General features: G+C 39.2%; 2 protein-coding genes across 5 annotated transcripts in view; both read right to left on the reverse strand.

The window, feature by feature from the left end:
- Positions 1 to 210: 210 nt before the first annotated feature.
- On the reverse strand, positions 211 to 10066 carry Arl6ip1 (ADP-ribosylation factor-like 6 interacting protein 1). Its single transcript, XM_005391087.2, has 6 exons — positions 9941 to 10066; positions 7239 to 7372; positions 6674 to 6793; positions 4242 to 4359; positions 3323 to 3407; positions 211 to 1877 (listed from the first exon to the last, which is right to left on the reverse strand). Exons 1-6 carry the CDS (start codon positions 9974 to 9976, stop codon positions 1759 to 1761), a joined length of 612 nt encoding a protein of 203 aa, XP_005391144.1. The 5' UTR covers positions 9977 to 10066; the 3' UTR covers positions 211 to 1758.
- A 2603-nt stretch (positions 10067 to 12669) lies between these two features.
- The window catches only part of Smg1 (SMG1 phosphatidylinositol 3-kinase-related kinase), a 98638-nt gene continuing 93504 nt past the window's right edge, over positions 12670 to 17803 (reverse strand). For 3 of the 4 annotated variants that reach the window (XM_013517825.1, XM_005391089.2, XM_005391088.2), the window contains exon 63: positions 12672 to 17085. In XM_013517825.1, the coding sequence (XP_013373279.1) occupies positions 17008 to 17085 (78 nt within the window). In that variant the 3' untranslated portion in view covers positions 12672 to 17007. Of the gene's footprint in view, positions 17086 to 17803 lie in introns of all 4 variants that reach the window. The other variant, XM_005391090.2, reaches the window with a different exon arrangement.

A 17803-nucleotide genomic window follows, 5' to 3' on the forward strand; every position in this document is an offset into this window, starting at 1 on the left:
TCTGCCCCTCTTACTATATTTCCTTTCATCTACCACCAAGCCTCAGTGTTTGCTGAATGAATACATTTAAACTTTTGATTTCATTTTGTTTTTACAGGGTAAAAGAGTAGAGATCTGTCATGTTCACAAAGGGCAGCTCACTGATTGGCTTCATAAATTCAATCATGAAAACATTAGATTGGCTAAGTTAAAAAGAAAGTGAGACACCAAAGAGATTCCAGCTTTTATTTTTCCCCTTTCACACAAAACAAAGGAAAAATAACACAGGATTAACTGCCAAAGTAGTTAACTGGTAGAACACACATTCACACACACAAAAGTCCAGATAAGACAGGCTTATTTACAATGAGGGAACACATGTAAAATTAAGGTAGTCATATGAAAATATTTTTAAAAAATTAAACAAACTACAATGGGCACCAGCGTTTACAGCAATCTGGAAGGGGGGAAAACAATACTTACGTAAGGACAGAGATACCACAAGGTTTTACAGCATCAGTGCAGTGAATCCACAGAACTATATTACAGCTAGTTAAGCAGTTTCAGAATTGTTCCCAAGTATGTCACATTTTTGGCCCTCAAAGGTTCATTCTTATAGATGTTAGTTATTCTAAGTTTCTAACTACTAAGAAGGAAAGAATGATTATAAGGAGTTTTCCAAGGAGTTAGAAAATCTATGTGGGCCAGAGGCCAGTCTATCATCACAAGCCTGCTCTCACCAACAGCCCTTGGAAAATAATGAGGAAAAGAGTCAAATGCCAGTGTAGTCACTACAATGCAAAACCTAGGGCAACCAAAATACAGCCAGTATTACTATACAATGAGAATTGTGAGGCTCACCGTTGAAGGCTTTTTCTGATCTTAAAAATTAGTAATTTTATTTTCTACTGCAATGAATCTTGACTAAACATAGGAACTTTTGTCCTTTACTGGCTGGTGTTGGAATAAAGGTCACAGACTTGCACTTTAACCTACTGAGTATGCTGTAAAAACCTGAAATGAAAAGTATACTAAATATCCTAAAAGACACTCTTTTGGAAATCTGCTATGAAAAACCCTTTAAGGATTCACTAATGAAGTAGGGCAGGGGAACAGGAGCTCTATAGCTGTCAGATTCCCCTATATAAGAGAAAGGATCAGTACTACCTAGAAATCACTAAGTTCCGCAAAAGGGAGAAACCTACACATACTAGGGTGTGGAATCAGTTTCATTTTGTTCCATAGGGATTGTTCTCTGATGGTGAAGAAACAGTGTGAGGAATGACTCCTGGTGTGTTCAATAGGTCTGGTAAATTTGGTCTCTACATTCATGAAGCCAGACAGTTTTTTAAGCAGACTGTGGAAGTGGACAGTAAAACCAGCTTCCTGTAGCTACAGAACACTACCTTGTACCTAGCTAAAACAAACATCAATCCACACAATTATTGTCACTATTAACTGTACTAAAGAGTAAAGTTCACCACTGTATTATTTTAAAGGAAGTTGTCAAAAAGTTAACACTGGGTGAGAAAAATCAAAACAAGCCTTACTCACTAGTGAGTTGTCCACTGAAGGCCAACTGATGAGAATGCACCCAGCTACAACTGACACAAGGACACTATGCACAAAACCTGACTGGCAAGTGTGAACTTCTACTAAGGGCAGAGTGAGGGAAAGCAAAGAGCTACTTATGTAGCATTTCAGTATCCACACAGCACGGTACAAACTATCTCAGCGGCAATGCATACTCCACTGACCACAATGAATAAAGCAGATGTATTATTCATTTTTCTTTTCTTTTTGTTTCAGAAGCTTGTTTATCTCCCTTTTGGCCATTCCAATGTACTTCGAAATGATTCCGTGTTGGTTCAGTCCAGGAAGCAACAGTAAGAAAGTCACTTAAAATAAATAAACAAACAAAATTAGGGAGAGAGCAACTTTTTTTCAATACTGCGGATTGAACCCAGGGTCTGTGCATGAGCTACCTCCCCAGCATTTTTTGAGATAGGGTCTCGCTTAACTGTTAAGTTGCCCAAGCAGGGCTCAAATTCACAATCCTCCTGCCTCAGTCTCTCAGAGAAAGCAACCTGCTAAAGATTATCACATTTTAAAGAAGGTAGATTCCTAGACTATTAGAACTCTAATGGGAGGAAGTAATAGAGAATCCATTACTTTCATTGGACTTCCACAAAGTTTTGCTGTCATGCCCTCCCAACCTCATATAATAGTCACTGCTTATTTTTACCACCTGCAAATGATAGTAAAACCTTGGATTGCAAGTAACTTGTTCTGCAAGTATTCCATAAGATGAGTAAATATTTCTAATAAATTTTAGCTTGATAAGCAATTGAGGTCTTCCAATAAGAGTAGTTGTGATGCCAAATGTCACATGACCACGACTGAGCCAGTACCCCTCCCCTGCAGGATTATGGGTGATGGTCTCCTAGCAGCAAGAGGTTAGTGAAAAGGAGGGGAAAAAAAAGGCAAAAGAATCCCTCATTTCAAATGCAATCAGGGAGACATGTAAAATGTGAGAAACAGTGCAAAATTTGTAAAACAGCACCACCAGTCTAAGGCTGTAGCAGTGCGAGTGATGAATCTGTTTAATGACAATGCAATGTCACATTTCTGCGAAATCAAAAGGGAGCAAAAAAGCAAATGTCATTGGATACAGTCCTTGTTAAAGTTTCATGAAAAAGGGCCAGGGGTAGAGCTCAGCGGCACAGCGCCTGCCTGGCAAGCTTGAGGTCGTGAGTTCAATTCCCGGTACCAAAAAAAAAAAAAAAAAAAGTTTCATGAGAAAAATTCCACTGAGCCAATAGATAGCAGTGATTTCGTTAATGACAGTGAAAGTTGTCCTACAAAATAATCTTCCTCTCTCTTGTCTCTCTCATACCAGCCAGAAAGATTTTCAAAGGTAACTGCAAGTTAATTTGTTTTTCTTTATATTTTCTTTATTATTTTGTATATTAACAGTATCATAATCATTTTCATATGACTATTTTCGGGTTGTGGAACGAATCATCTAAGTTTCCATTATTTCTTATGGGGAAATCTGTTTGAGATACAAGTGCTCTGGATTACAAGCATGTTTCTGGTACAACTTATGTTCACAAACTAAGGTGTTACTGTACTTTCTACTTGGTTATTATGGGTTTTTTTGTCTTCACTTGCCATAAGACTGTAAACTCCCTGAAAACAATGACCTGAGTGTTTGTCACCTTTCTATATTCCCAAAGTTCCTTGGGTAGTATATGGAATTTGGTAAGTACTCACATATTTGCCTATGCTAGGGTTAGATTTTACTGGCTAGGTTGCAACTGTAGTTCTTCCACAGACTTACCTATCAGGCAGGTGAGAAGCAGGTTATGGACTTGCTGTCCCACCCAAGCAACAGCAGCAAGAGAAATGATCATGGTCACGAAGTACTAACAATGAAAACAACAAGAATATAACCACTCCTAGAAACAGGCTGAAAAGTGTGACTTCAGCAGTTTGTTTCACTGTCCCAATTAGTACATCTATCAAAACATCGCATACACCATAATCACATGTAACTCTGTCAGTTGAGAAAATTTGTTTCAAAGTTTGGAAAAACAGTGTTAGCTTTTCTTACCACTCTTTCTTAAAAATACTTAAATTTCAAAATCTATATATTCTACAAAACCTATAGAAAACTCCAGGTGATCTACTTTGTGGACTCAGAATACATTTCCTCCTACAATTACTGTGAGTTTGTAGATTAAATACCTTATTATGTAAATTATACTATTTTTCCAATTAATAACATCATATAGTAATCTCATGTGAAGCTGATGTTTTCTGTTAGAAACAGATGTTTTCTAAGTGCATGTCTTTCAGTTTTACTTTAGTAAGAAAAATATTCTGCTCTACTGGAATAAAAAAGTGCAAAATGTAATTTTTAATGTTCAGTGACCCAGTCTACTACAGATAAACATTTATGACTGTAGCTACAAGTTACACCTATGGCAAATAAGTACTGAACTATAATTTCTGCTTGTTTTCTCTTCATCCTGTGTGTTTTTCTGAGACAAGGTCTTGCTATGTAGTTTAGGCTGGCCTTGAGCTCAAGGTGATCTGCCTGTCTGAGCCTCCCAAGTGCTGGGATTACAGGCATGTGCCACCATCTGTGTCACAAACTATAATCATTAAAACAAAAGTCTATCATTAGGTTACAATAAAGTAAAAATTAACTTTTGAGATTGTGCTTTACACTTATGTAAGTCAAAGCAAACATATACCATTTTCGGCTTTTCTTCCTTCAGTGTAAAGAGGCGTTTCCACCAGCCCACAGCTCTGCGTCTGGTCTTCACAACATTGCTGCAAATTTCATGGAATCTTTGCTGTTGTTCAGTGGTCCTAGAAAAAGAATTTTCCCTCTTGTTATAAGGAAATCTCTATAGTAAACAGAACTACATCATCCTCTTAAATTTAAGCAGTTACATTATAGTGTTAGTGCTAATCTCTAACTCTAAAGTCACATTTGGTTAATGATAGTAACAAAACACTCATGCCTTCTATGGGCTATGTAGAAATCAGTACAAATTTCATTTTTCTATACCTGTATTACTTTTCAGATCATAATAAATCCTGCACTGTAGTCCGTTAAAGTCCCACTAAACAGCTGTATTTGAGCACTCTGCAACGTCAGTAGCACTATATTCAAAGCTAACCACCTCAACTGGACTTATACATGGGACATCAAGGCAGCAATAAACAGCTCAAATTCAATTATTTATAAGTTTAGTTACCAGTGAGGGAAAATATAAGCAACAACAACAACAAAAATGCAGTAAAAATCCAAAAAGACCTTCCAAGAAAAAGAAAGCCAAATTTTTCTTGTTCCCAATTAAAAAAAAGAAAGGCCCCTGTACTGTCTTTCCTACACAGGTACAATCGGTACTGTAAGTAGGACGTGCACTGAAGAATGTGCTGCCTTCTCTCCTCTAGTCCTCATTGTGGTGATAAAGTAGGAGGATTTCTGCTGAGCTGTGGAACTTCTTGTAAACCATTAGGCCTTCTGTGTTGACCATGGTCAAGGTTAGATTGTGAAAACAGTGTTCTTTCCCACAAGATCATTCCCATAATATTAAAAAAAAAATTACTACATTGCATGCTGTTACCATGACAGCATGAGTTCAGTTCTGAGAAGTTTCTTGTAGGAATTATGAATTAGCAGATTAGAATGTTATCTGGCTACTGAAGTCAAGGTCAGTGGTTGCTTCCCTTTGTATAACTGGCTGTATCTACTGCATGGTCCCAAACTTGTCCCCACAAATAACAGTATTAATTCATTACTGCAAGTAAAAGCAATTCAGAAGAGAGTTCCTAATACTAATCCATTTTATGAGGAAAACATCTTTCAAGAAACATGCTTACCTACACCACAGTTTAAGTATACTCCCTCAAAATATGTGAATTTCCTTTTAAGGATCCATAAAGTACACCTTTAAAGTTCTCATTTTGGGGGCTGGGGATATAGCTCAGTGCCACAAGCGCCTGCCTGGCAAGCGCAAGGTACTGAGTTCAATTCCCAGTACAAAAAAAAAAATTCTCATTTTTACAGATTTTATAATTTGCTATCATCTGGATAGAAAAAACAACGGTTACCGTGTTGAGAGTGTGACTCAGTGGTATAGCACTTGCCTAGCATGTGTGAGGTCCTGGGTTCAAACCCCAGTACTGCTGAAGTAAATAAATAAATACTAAGACGTAAGTAGAAAATCTATCAACTTAAAATAAACAAGGAGGAAAAAGCAGCTGAGAGGAAAAAATATGTTCAAACATCTTGTTTAGCTCATTATTTGGATTAAAGGTGGGAAACTCAACATTCTAGAGGTAAGTTAAAAGTTTCAATAAAATACTTAGTCATTTAACTATAAACTTTGGAATTCAAAAGCAACCAAAGAATGACATAAATGAAATGAACAGCACAATTTATATACACACAGCTTAAATCCATTCTGAGGTACCTAGCATGCAATTGGCTAACTGCCACTTTCCTACTGCTTCAATGTCCCAACATCTCAGTCTTAAATACAAGATCAACTTTATTTTTATTTATTTATTTTTTTTTTGGTTTTTCTCCGGTACCAGGAACCGAACTCACGACCTTGCACTTGCCAGGCAGGCACTTTTTGCCGCTGAGCTAAATCCCCAGCCCATAAGATCAACTTTAAAAGGCACAATATTTCACAGCTCCACTAGAACAGTGCCTAAAATAAGCAGACAAAACTTGCAAAAGGAATGTGGATAAAAATGTAGCACTAGTGGTTTTTGTATGCTTAAAAAATAATTTATAAAATTAATACTGTGCAACTTTAAATTATCAATGTAAAAATGTCAATGTACAACTTCTTTAGAGAGCTAGCTATGAGTTCTCCAATCCTTGTTAAAACATTACCATTAAAAAATACTCACTTCAACAAAAAGTCTAAAAAAAAAAAAAGTCAAAATAAATGGTTGACCATAAAAAGTACTATGGAGATATAAGTACTGGAACTTCATGATTTATACCTGAAACTACCTAAGAAATTATTTACATGAAGTCAATAAATCTTAACTCTAGGTATCTGCTAGTTAGAGAACTGTCTGCAATTACAGCATAGTCATCACAACCACCAGCTTCAGCAACTTCTCAGAAATTGGACTGCCAAGTCATTATGCCACCTACCATTTATTGGAGCCAAAAATTCTAGGCGCTAGAATAGGAACAAGGTAATCAGCCAAGCACAAAAACATAACAAAACAGGAAACGCCCGACAGAACAGATGGATCTAGATAATAGATAATCCTGTTTGAAAAAAAAAAAAAGGAATTAATCAAGGTTAGAAAAACACACATCATTATTCCTAGCTGAGTATGTTTATTCACCCAGTGCACAGGTTTCCATACATGTATTCACGGTGGTCTATTTTCTCACAAGTGGTTTTCCCGTCTCCAGGACACGCTAACATCATAGCTTCACTTGTTAATGTAAATGTCAACAGTCAAAAGCTCTTTGGGAATCCTTCCTCAATAACTGACGAGTGTAAAGTTTGCAAGCCACTGATCAGGCTATCAAGTTTACATAAGTACTACAAATTCTGGAAAATAAGTGAGCTTATATATATATATTTTAAAAAGGTCTTTTTTACCGATTATGCACTACAAAGCTTCTATAAACAAAGGCTATATACTACCTGATCCTTTATTAATAACAAACACGAACAACCTTAGTAATGTAATAGCACACTTACAGAAACACCAGCGAAACCACACCCACGATGGCAGGTGGGAACCAGGCCTTCTCCCATCTGAGGACTTTATCGGCCACCAGCATCACTTCTCCCCATCCTTGCAGCTGCTCTTCCAGACTTGCAGTCTCCACAGCCTATGCACCATCAACATTTATAGTGATCATTTTACAACTCTCAACACTTCTATGGTTCTCAGAGAGTTAAATTTTCCTATGGCACCAAATATATAAAAGACTTCAATCAAATTGCCATCTTGCTGGGCTGGTGTTGCATACCTATCACCTCAGCACTTGGGAGGCTGAGGCAGGAAGGTCCTTGAAACTTCAAGGCCAGTCGGGGGCTACGTAATGAGTTCAAGCCCAACTTGAACTACATAGCGAGACTCTGTCTCAAAAGAACAACAAAAAAGTCGCTATTTTAACTGGCTAGTTCTTGGGGGTGGCGGGGGGAAATGCCCTGCAACCTTGGTACCAAAAATGGAAACCAATGGTGGGAAAACACCCATTCTTTAATGTCACCTTCCCCAATCCAAGCACTGGGCTACTCTTTTTTTGCAGGGAGGGGTGGGGGACCAGGAATCAAACATCATGCACTTGCCAGGTAGGCACTATGCCACTGAGCTATACCCCCAGCCCTCTTGGCTACTCTTTACATCCATGTGACAATCCTTACAGAAATCCACAACATAAGTATAACAATCATTTTGAGCTCACGTTCTTTAATTTCAAAATGAGTAAACTAATTTCCCCAAAGTTATGCATAGTCACGTGACAATGCCCAGAGTATTAATAAAGTTTATTCATTTCAGATGGCTTAAAATTGATGTGTTTTTGTCATTTTATTGATTGAAATCCTTGCTTCTAAATCCATTAGGAAAGCCTTTCCCTTAACAGCATTCAGTCTCTAAAACAGCTCTTTGTGTAATGGAATCACTTAGATGTTGGCATTCATTGCACAAGTAAGGAAAACTACTTTAGCTAAATTACATAGGCATTTTAAGCTTAGTATATCACAAAACCATGTTTCCTATCACTCATGAAGACATTCTGGTTAGACATCAAATTTCTCTGTAAATATGACAGTCAGCCAAAAGGCAAAGTCTAGGATGAGCTAATGTGGCAAAAGCCCTAAAGCTGATTTTAGTAAAGGAAGAAAAAAAATTTAAACAAGCAATCTGTCACTTTGGAAAGATGCAAATGATAGGATAATGCCAATTAGTCTTAAAGATTGTACCTGTGCCACAGTGATCACTAAGGTGACTCCAGTATTTCTGACTTTATATGTCATGCTTAATACCAGTTAAATAAGAAATTACTATGTGGTGGAAACCTTAAGCATTTAACATAGGCTTATATTTCAATTAATCCTCCCAAAAACTCTAAAAGGAAGGTGGTGTTACTATCCCTTATATAGATGAGGAAACTGGACCCACAAAAGCCTTGTTCTCCTTATAGTTTTTGCTGAAAAGAACAGCTGAGTTGGGAATAAGCTCTGTACCAGGATCTGTAGTTTGAATAGAAGTTGGGCAATTTGTGCCTTAATTAATCCTCTTAAAAGGAGCCATGCTGGTGGCTAATGATAAAGGGATGGGAGTACGTGTGTGTGTGTGTGTGTGTGTGTGTGTGTGTGTGTGTAAGGAGACAAGCCATGCATTTTTTAAAAGCAATGAAAGTGAAAATCACGCACAATCAACACTGCTCTGTAGTCACTTAATTCGCCAGCATCTGGGATCTTGAAAGTGCAAAAGCTAAAAATTAAATTGTTTCTTTTCTTTCTTTCTTTCTTTTTGAGACAGGGTTTTGCTGTGCAATTCAGGCTGGTCTTGAACTCACTTTATAGCACAGGCTGGCCTCAAACTCGGGGGGATCCTCCTGCCTCAGCCTCACGAGTGCTGGGATTACTGGGTATGTACCCCCACGCCCTGCTTCTTTTCATTTCTAGTGTGCAGCTTGCCTTCTGGAGATTCGTAATAGTGAAAATACAAGAGTATCTCTTGTTTTTGCCTAAGTGGTGCAGTTAAAGTCATAATGAATTAAATTTGTCTGCCTATGACACTAACTCGTGCAGTTCCTTTGCATCCCTGCTTTTAAGTACTCCAAAATTGTCTCCAGTCCTCCTGTGACCAACCCCCATCCACATTCCAGCCGAAGCTAGATCCTCCTATTGTCTTTTCGCCTGAACCCCACGTCCAGTTCCCTGAAATAAGCTCGAAGCTTCCCTTCCTTTTAAGTTGTTCCAGCTCTAACAACTTCCCCGTAGCAGTCGTTCCATCCTCCACCTCTGCCCATGTGTTAGGGGGGTAAACAACGAAAGCACATCAGGTTAAAATTAAAGACGGGGCAACCTGCATATATGGCTTGGCCTTGGGCCAGAAAGCGCTGGTCCGTCCCCTCGCCAGCCTCTGCCCCAGCTGCACCCCGGGTTCTTTCTTGCCACAGTCCCCGTCCTCCCACTTTCTCCTCAATCCGTTTTCTGACTAGTCACGCACCCTCCTTGCACCTTCGTGCACCCCCGTCACTGTATGCCAGAGGTCGACAGGACTGGGGGACCACCCCCTAAAGCTTAGAAGACCCGGGGTCAGGCCTTGTCGCCTGCACGGGAAACCGCGGGAGGGCCTGGCCCAGTGCGGGACCCACCCTGCTGAGCCCACTGAAGCCTAGGGGCCCGGCTCCGTTCCCTTAGGACAGGCCGCTGGGACTCACCAGCAGGTTGGTGCTGCGATTATCGCCTTCCGCCATCGTCCCTGAGATTCAGTCTCAGGGCAAGCAGCCCTGCAACACTTCCTCCTCTCCCTACCCGCACCGCTCCCGAAGCGCGAAAGAACGCCCCGTAAGCCGCTTATATAGGCAGCCGCCTTTCCCGACAGCTCTCGCGAAGCTCGTTCCCCATTGGGCAAACCGAGTTTAAGCGTAAGGGAAGCCTGCCCAATCACTGTCCAGCGCATGGCTTGAAATCCAGGTCAAAGGAGAGAGGCCGATGCTGCCCAAGGGGGAGGAGATACAAGCTAACCAATCAGAGTGCAAGGGGCGTGCCCCGCCCGGAATTGCAGAAGCCGGTCAACCGCCCAAGTGGGGGTCGTCGGACGCTCTCGGTATCCCCAGCAATGGCTTCCGCCGTAGCTTGCAGTCCCTCTTCCGGTGGAGCTAAGCAGCTGAGCCTCTCAGGAAAACAGTAGTCGAAGAAATATGCTACGTGGGTGGGGAAGGCGGCTGGGATCTTCTCCCCACCAGCCTGCCGCCCTCTAAGCAGCTTAGGTTAGCACAGACTGTGACTCGTGGACTCGTGCTCACCTCGTGAAGTTTTGAGGACAGGGGCAAGAGCTTTTTAGGTGGATTTTGCTGCCTTGTCTCTTGCTCAGTACTAATGAGGCCTTATCTTAAGAGAAGAAACAGTTTGAGGACGGGAAAAAGGCACCTGATTTTAAAACGGCCTTAGGCGTTAGGAAACTCAGCTGTCTTCTCTAAAACGGGATTCAGTTTGACCCGATCTTCTTAAGATAGGAGGTCATGCTGGCTGGGGATATAGCTTCAGTGGCACAAGCGCCTGCTTGGCAAGCATGAGGTCCTGAGTTCAATTTCCAGTACCAAACAAAAAAAGATTTGAGGTCATGCTAAGGAAAGATGTAAATCTCTTAAAACAATGAAACTCACAAGCTATTTTGGAGCTGTGTTGAGACGTTTCTGTATCTTATCTACCCAGGATCTTAAAATGCATTAACAGCTTGTGAGTTTCATTATTCGATGCAAAGTGAGAGAGGGACTGGGGATATAGTTCAGGGGTACAAACGCCTGCCTGCCAAACGCAAGGTCCTGAGTTCGATTCTCTGTACAAAAACAACAAAAAAAGGGAATAAGGAAAAATGTGGAAATATAGCTACACAGTAAGACTGGTCCCAAGTAAACCTCCGGCAGGAGCAACAGCATTGAGAATTTCATGAAAGCTGTGTTTTTATTGTTTTGTTTATGGTTGTTGTTGGTGGTCGTGATCAAACCCACGGCCTTGACCATTCTAGGTAAGCCAAGCATGCTCTCAGCTACCCTCACAGCCCTGCCTGTGGGTATTTAGGGGGTTGTCTCTAGACCTGGGAGAAATCTGCCAGGGAAGCAGATACCTCAATAAAATGCCACTTTGGGAAATGTGGGAAAAAAGACTGATGTAAATATGACCCCACTGGGGAGGTTTTTAAGCTGCAGGAGAAACAAGCCATTTTTTGGGGGGGCGGGGGGAGTACTGGGGATTGACTCAGGGCCTTTGCACTGAGCTATATCCCCAGCCCTTCAAAAATTTTTAGAATGCCCTTCAAAAATTTTTAAAAGGCTCAAATCTGTGGTCCTCCTGTCTTAGCCTCCCAGAGAACTGGGATTAGAGGTGGGTACAACTCGCTCACTCCCTTCTTGAAAATAAAAGGACCCAGGCAATCAGCTGCAACATCACACGAGATACCAACCTGTGGGAGCACAGAAACATCCAATTTGAAGAGAGGCCAGAATTAGAAAGCTTTAAAAAGTGACGTTTCTACTCTGGGAACTCAGCTTCTACCACATAATGCTTTTGGTTTTGTTTTTTATCTTTTTGAGACAGGGTCTTGCTATGCAGTTCAGGCTGTCCTTGAGCTCACTTTGTAGCCCAGGCTGGTCTTTAACTCGCCACCATCCTCCTGCCTCATCAACCCAAGTGCTGGGATTACAGGCGTGCACCACCAGCTTATGCTTTTGGTTTTTACTTGTGCTTCCTATGTACAACTTAAGAAGGGAAGATTAATTTTAAACACCAGCTTGTGAAACAGGTAGGTGAAAAGCAGAAGTAACTCAACAGTTTCTCTGGAATACTTAGATTTTGTTCCCAGACCCATTTCCAAATGTATGATTTACAACTTCCACAGGACCTGCTAAACTTCCAAGTGGCCCAACTACTAAATACACCTACCCTTATGGAGCTTTCTTTTGGTACCACAAAGACAGGACATGATCTCTTGAAATGTGCTAGATTATTAAGCTTGAATCTGGAATCTTAAAGATACTAAGGGCCAGATATTTTGTTTTTCCTTCAGATGTCTATCAATGATGGTCTGAAAGTTTTTCTATATACTGCCAAAATTAACCTGAATAAATCTGTCCTTAAAACTAAACTTTGCAATTGAAGCAGATTTCCACTGCAGATTAAAAATCAAACAACACTGACAGTAAAGTAATTCTTTTTTTGTTTGTTTGTTTCATTTTTTTCCGGTAGTGGGAATCGAACTCACGACCTTGTGCTTGCCAGGCAGGTGCTGTGCCGCTGAGCTAAATCCCCAGCATCAGTAATTCTTTTTTTGAAAATGAAATCTTTTAAATTTTGGAGATTAGTGCTTAAAATAAAAACGCTACCCATATTCCAAAACCCAGACACACTAGAATCTACTTCAACCAATAAATTCAGACCTTACGTACTATATCTTTTAAGACTGAACCTTTATTTTTTGAAAAACAGGTATTCCATACAATCTTTGCCATGTTAATGCAAATATGCAAAGTAGGCATGTATTTTTGAATTCCAAAAGATGCATTATGAACATTTTCAGGAAGCTGGTGTGATTTATTCAACTTTTAAATACAATCACAAAATTATATCCATCAGGAGGCATTACAGCCTTTTGTACAGAGAAGCCACTATTTATACAATGTTGCTAGGACAAGGAAGATTCAGTTCAACTCAACTTGCTCTTATAGTAGGGGTAAGAACTAAATTAATGTGAAGTATGTCATTGCCACTGACATCACAGGTGGAAATGTAAGGGAAATTTAAGCCAGAAAAGTAAGTGACGTAATAACTTTAAACAGGAGTTGAAATTTTGACTGTGAGGAAAAGAAAAACAACAGGAAACACTATATTTAATCAGCCTGTTTTGAAAGAAAAAACATTCTAAAGTCTGCATTTCAGAACAACATGCAATTCTCAGTTTGCCATCTTTAAAAATCAAGCTAACTGTATGGCCGTTTTTATATTAGCACATTTTTTTTCCTAGTAAGCCCAGCCAAATTCCCACAGAAAAAAGGAACACTCAATGACTGCTTTATAACTAACCTTGAACCCAAAAGCTTCTCTCAGAGTCAGTGTGCCATTTTGTAAGTAAGGTTATTGACACTCTTATCCAGGCCAAAAGGCAGGAAAAGTGTAGCAACCCTTAGGGTTTCATAATACAGTGAATTTTCCCTCCCCAGCATTTAGAAAATTTTATGATGCTTGCTAGTATTTTCCCATAGGAGGAATCTAATACTAGCAAATAACTGAAAACAAAATCCACCTCCTTTAGGTAACCCTTGCATTAATATTTCAACCTTCGTGATTTGTGTGTGTGTGTGTGTGTGTGTGTGTGTGCGCGCTTGCGTGTGTGTGTGAAGGGTCCTAATTCTAAGTAACTGGCATTTTATAAGCTCAACAGGATATAAAATGGTTTTCATACTCATATAAATTTATGTAAAACAGAGATGCTCAAATGTGCTCATATTGATGCATTTACTGATATTTGATGTATACGAACAGGATTAACAGGCTAGCTGTAGGCGCTTTCATTAATATGAAATTTGGAGAAAAGAAGAACCAGCTCCTTTGATTTTAGTACTGCCAAACAAGTAAGCCCCCAGAATAATTATAAAAACGTAGAGGAAAATAGGCCAGGAAGACTTTTTGATTTAAAGTACTGCCTATAATACCCCGGATTAAAAGGACCTAAGATTGCACATCAACTCTAATATTTGGCTGTACTTGCATTGCCCTGCTTGGCATTTTTTAAATGGCTCTTTCCTTAAATTTCACACATCAGAACAACCACAGTTAAAAAACAACAAAATATAATGCAGGTAACACCAAACATTGGGCAAAATTAAGAAAACTACTTACTAAACTTAGGTAATAGAGGCAAGTCTTAAGGGCAGAAGAAAAAAAAAAAAATAAAGAAGTGATGGAAGTTTTTCTTTGTATTACAGACCCTTACCCTGAACCTGGGATATGAGCTCTATAAGAGCGGTTCAGGGAAGTAGATCAAGAGCCTAATTATCAGTTCTCACACAGAAATCTCGTGTATCTCAAACAACTCCTTACAAGGGTCAGACACAAAAGAATCTTAATCACTCAACAACTATGTTATGAACTTGTGACCAGAAACAGAAATTACAAGACACCAAAGAAACAGTAAAAGAGAAAGCTCCATAAACTATTAGGCTGCCACAGCATTGTAGAAAAACCAACTAAAAATCAAGCAATTCTAGCAAAGACAACAAAACACTTAAGATAAACTTCGATTTCCAAGGGTACTTTGAATAGAAGAGGTTGTTTGTAGGTTATTCCATACCCCTGAATGAGAGCGAGAGGACCCCTGGTTTGCCACAGATATTCTGTCATAAAAAAAAGTATGACTTCAAAACTATAGCACTCTTACTTTATTTTACAAGAGAATCACCAAAACATGGCCCTGTCTTCTTACAGAAATTCAAACTGGCAGGGCTACTTGCTGAATGACATCACAGAGGAAGCCAAACTACACAGACTAGGGTCTTGTCCACAGTCAGTGAAGAGCCAGCTTTATAGTTATAAGTACTCATGTCTACCCTACAACCTAACACAAATAAAAGTGATGAAGAGCTTATCAGAGGCACATGTTTTATGAAATAAAGCTGTCTTTTTTTTTTTGCTTGAATAAGGTTCCATGTACTCCTGAAACTCAAACACAATAAAATTCAACTATCTTTTTTATATTCTTTATCCAAGTGGAAACAATTTCAAGTACTACCTACAGGGACAAGTGTTAACTGGTTTTATCATCATGATGTGTTTCCTGGTGACAAGAATGTTGCTGAAAAGACTAATCTCGAAAAAGCAGAGATGATCAGGTAATGAGTGCAGGAGCTCCCCAAAGCCTCCAGGAAATAAAGCAGCATGAAAAATACAATATGGCATTATTATTTCAGCAAGGTTGTTTTGACTCTGAAAATAAGATTCAAAATCTAAGAAGAAAATTAAATTTAATGTGCTAGTTTCCTTAACTTGTTTTTAGACACACAGGTATTCAAAAATACCACCTTTCTATGAATACTGGTTTAAGCACTGGTACTGAAATTTATCTTCTCCTGGGTCAAGATTATAAATTAGTGTGAAACCAGAATACAGAAAAGGACCAGAGCTACGTGGGATTTTTCCTTAGTACCTTTCAAGTTTGACTGTAAAGATTGGCAAGTAGAAATTGACCACTGTCATAATCTGTAAAATGCAAGGAAAATACTCAAAACAATTAAGATTTAAATTGTGTCCTACTGTGTGTTGATGCGTGATTTTAAGAATCCTAGTCTGCATTTTAATTTTAGATCAACTATTTAGTTCAGTCAATACTGAAATGCAATGCTAAATTTAAGGAAACCTTGATCATGAATTCATTATACTGTATCACTGAACAGCTAGCTATTAAAATTATGCAAAAACAAAGCACTCCACAGACCAAAAACTGAACTTAATAAAAGATGTTGGTGGTTTTTACTTCTGTTAATGTGTCATGTATATGTTCTGAAATGGCCAAGCAAACTAAAGCACTTTTAATTTACAAGTTGTAAATTAAAAGTATCAAATAAGAAAACTGAACTAAGCATTTCACTCTACCTCCACCAGAACATCACTTTATTGTTAATCTGTAGCCAACAATGTAAAACTCTAACAGGTACTCTATCCTGGTTTTTAAAAAGGTAAAGATTACATTGGATTAGCTACTTTCTATGAAAAAAACTACAGCAATCACAGAAGAGGGAAAATTTGATGACCTCCAAAAAATGCACAGTATAAGAAAAGGGGAGTGTACATTAAATCAAATGTCTGTAAGATTCATTACTTTTGAATGCACAGTGACAATTCTAGAAACTGTACATGATAGAATCACAGAAATGACTCAATCAGAATTACATTTTGTATGTGATCCTCAAACCTTTTAACAACCCTTGAATTTTCCATGTTATCAGTGGTTTTGGAGAAATTCCTGTTTATCTCTCCAAATACAAGTTAACAACTTCGAGTTGGAAGTATATGAAATATAAGGATTGAAATAAAAGTGGATCTGAAAGATGGCTAATCCACTAGATTAGGTGAAAAGGAAAGGGGAAGTGGCAGGGAGGAGCAGGGATTGATGGGGTGGTTTTTTCCCTTCATTACAGAAGTTCTTCCAATGTAGTGTATCTGTTACAAAGCTCTCCATTTTCAGTCCATTTCTGAAATTCGTATCACATAGCCTTTTTGTACTTACTGGTCAACCCAACCAGTACTGTTGCTAAGCAACAAGTGTTTTATGAGAATCTGAATGTATCATATCTTCCTTGGCTGTGATTTCTTCGCGGCCCCGTTTTTCTCTGTTTCTGAGCGGGGTTTGTTTTTCCTGGATTGTACACACAGGGTCAGGTGGAATGGAGTTCCAAATCACTCTGTGTTCTGCGGCATCCCGATTTCTTTCTCAGCTAACCTCCTGACACGTTTGCAGCTGTTCTGTGGCAGAAAGACAATCTCCGTGTTCAGGCGGTGAGCTTGCTTTCTTTACCCGTGACCCTGGGGTTGCAGGCCATGGTGTTGGGCGTATCCCTGAGTGCAGCTGTCCTGCAGGATTCACTTCCTAGTGCACCGAGATTTCCTAGGTTTCCTCAGAGTAAGCCCCCAGTTGCATCACCACCGACTGTGGTGTGGCTTTGGATGCCTGAGGCTGAGTTGATTCTGGTGATGTCTGACCTCACTTAACCAGACTCATCTACTGTCTTGCCATTCACACCCAGGCTGTCCAACCTTCATAGAGCTGAGCCAAGTTATCTAGATTAGTCGCTTCCTTAATGACATAGTCAACCTATAAAACAGGCAGAATGGTATTTAAAGCCATTGATAACTTGAAAGGATATGATTTATACACAAGTTATATAAATTATTTAAATTTTTTTTGAAGACAGTGTAGTTCAAGCTAGCCTTAAACTAGAGACAATCCTCCTGCCTCAGTCTCCCAAGGGCTGGGATTGCAGGCATGCACCACACTGGCTTATGAATTATTTCAGTTTCTAATTATCCATTCCCACAATAAATGTAATTATTATATACTACTAATAAAAAGAAAAAAAGGTTCTAATTATCCAAATTAATTACCCAAAGGACAAGTATTTGCTATTTTGGAAAGAGAAGTTAAGTTCTCCTAAAACACCACAGATTACAAGATACATGTGCTTAGGAAAGGCTCCTTTGAATTCTGAGATGAAGAGAACCCTCACAACACCATGCATGTTCAATATGCTGAACTCATGTTATATATACAAGCAAAGAATGATGAAACAAATGTGGGAAAATACCAAGAACTGCTAACTCAAGGTAAAAAGTATATGGGCATTGCTGTAGTTTTTCTGTAGGTTTAAAAGTTCTCGAAGTAAACAGCTAGGGTCTAACAAAATAATCCTCAAATTTATTTATCAGTATTAATAACACTAACAAAAAAATTTCAAAGTAATGACTTCAGACAGACACTGACAGGTTTTATAGATACCATTCCTGCACTGGACACGTCATCCTCATCTCATGTG

This window comes from Chinchilla lanigera, unplaced genomic scaffold (genome assembly GCF_000276665.1).
Source record: "Chinchilla lanigera isolate Chin_1 unplaced genomic scaffold, ChiLan1.0 scaffold00041, whole genome shotgun sequence".
Lineage (NCBI taxonomy): Eukaryota > Metazoa > Chordata > Mammalia > Rodentia > Chinchillidae > Chinchilla > Chinchilla lanigera.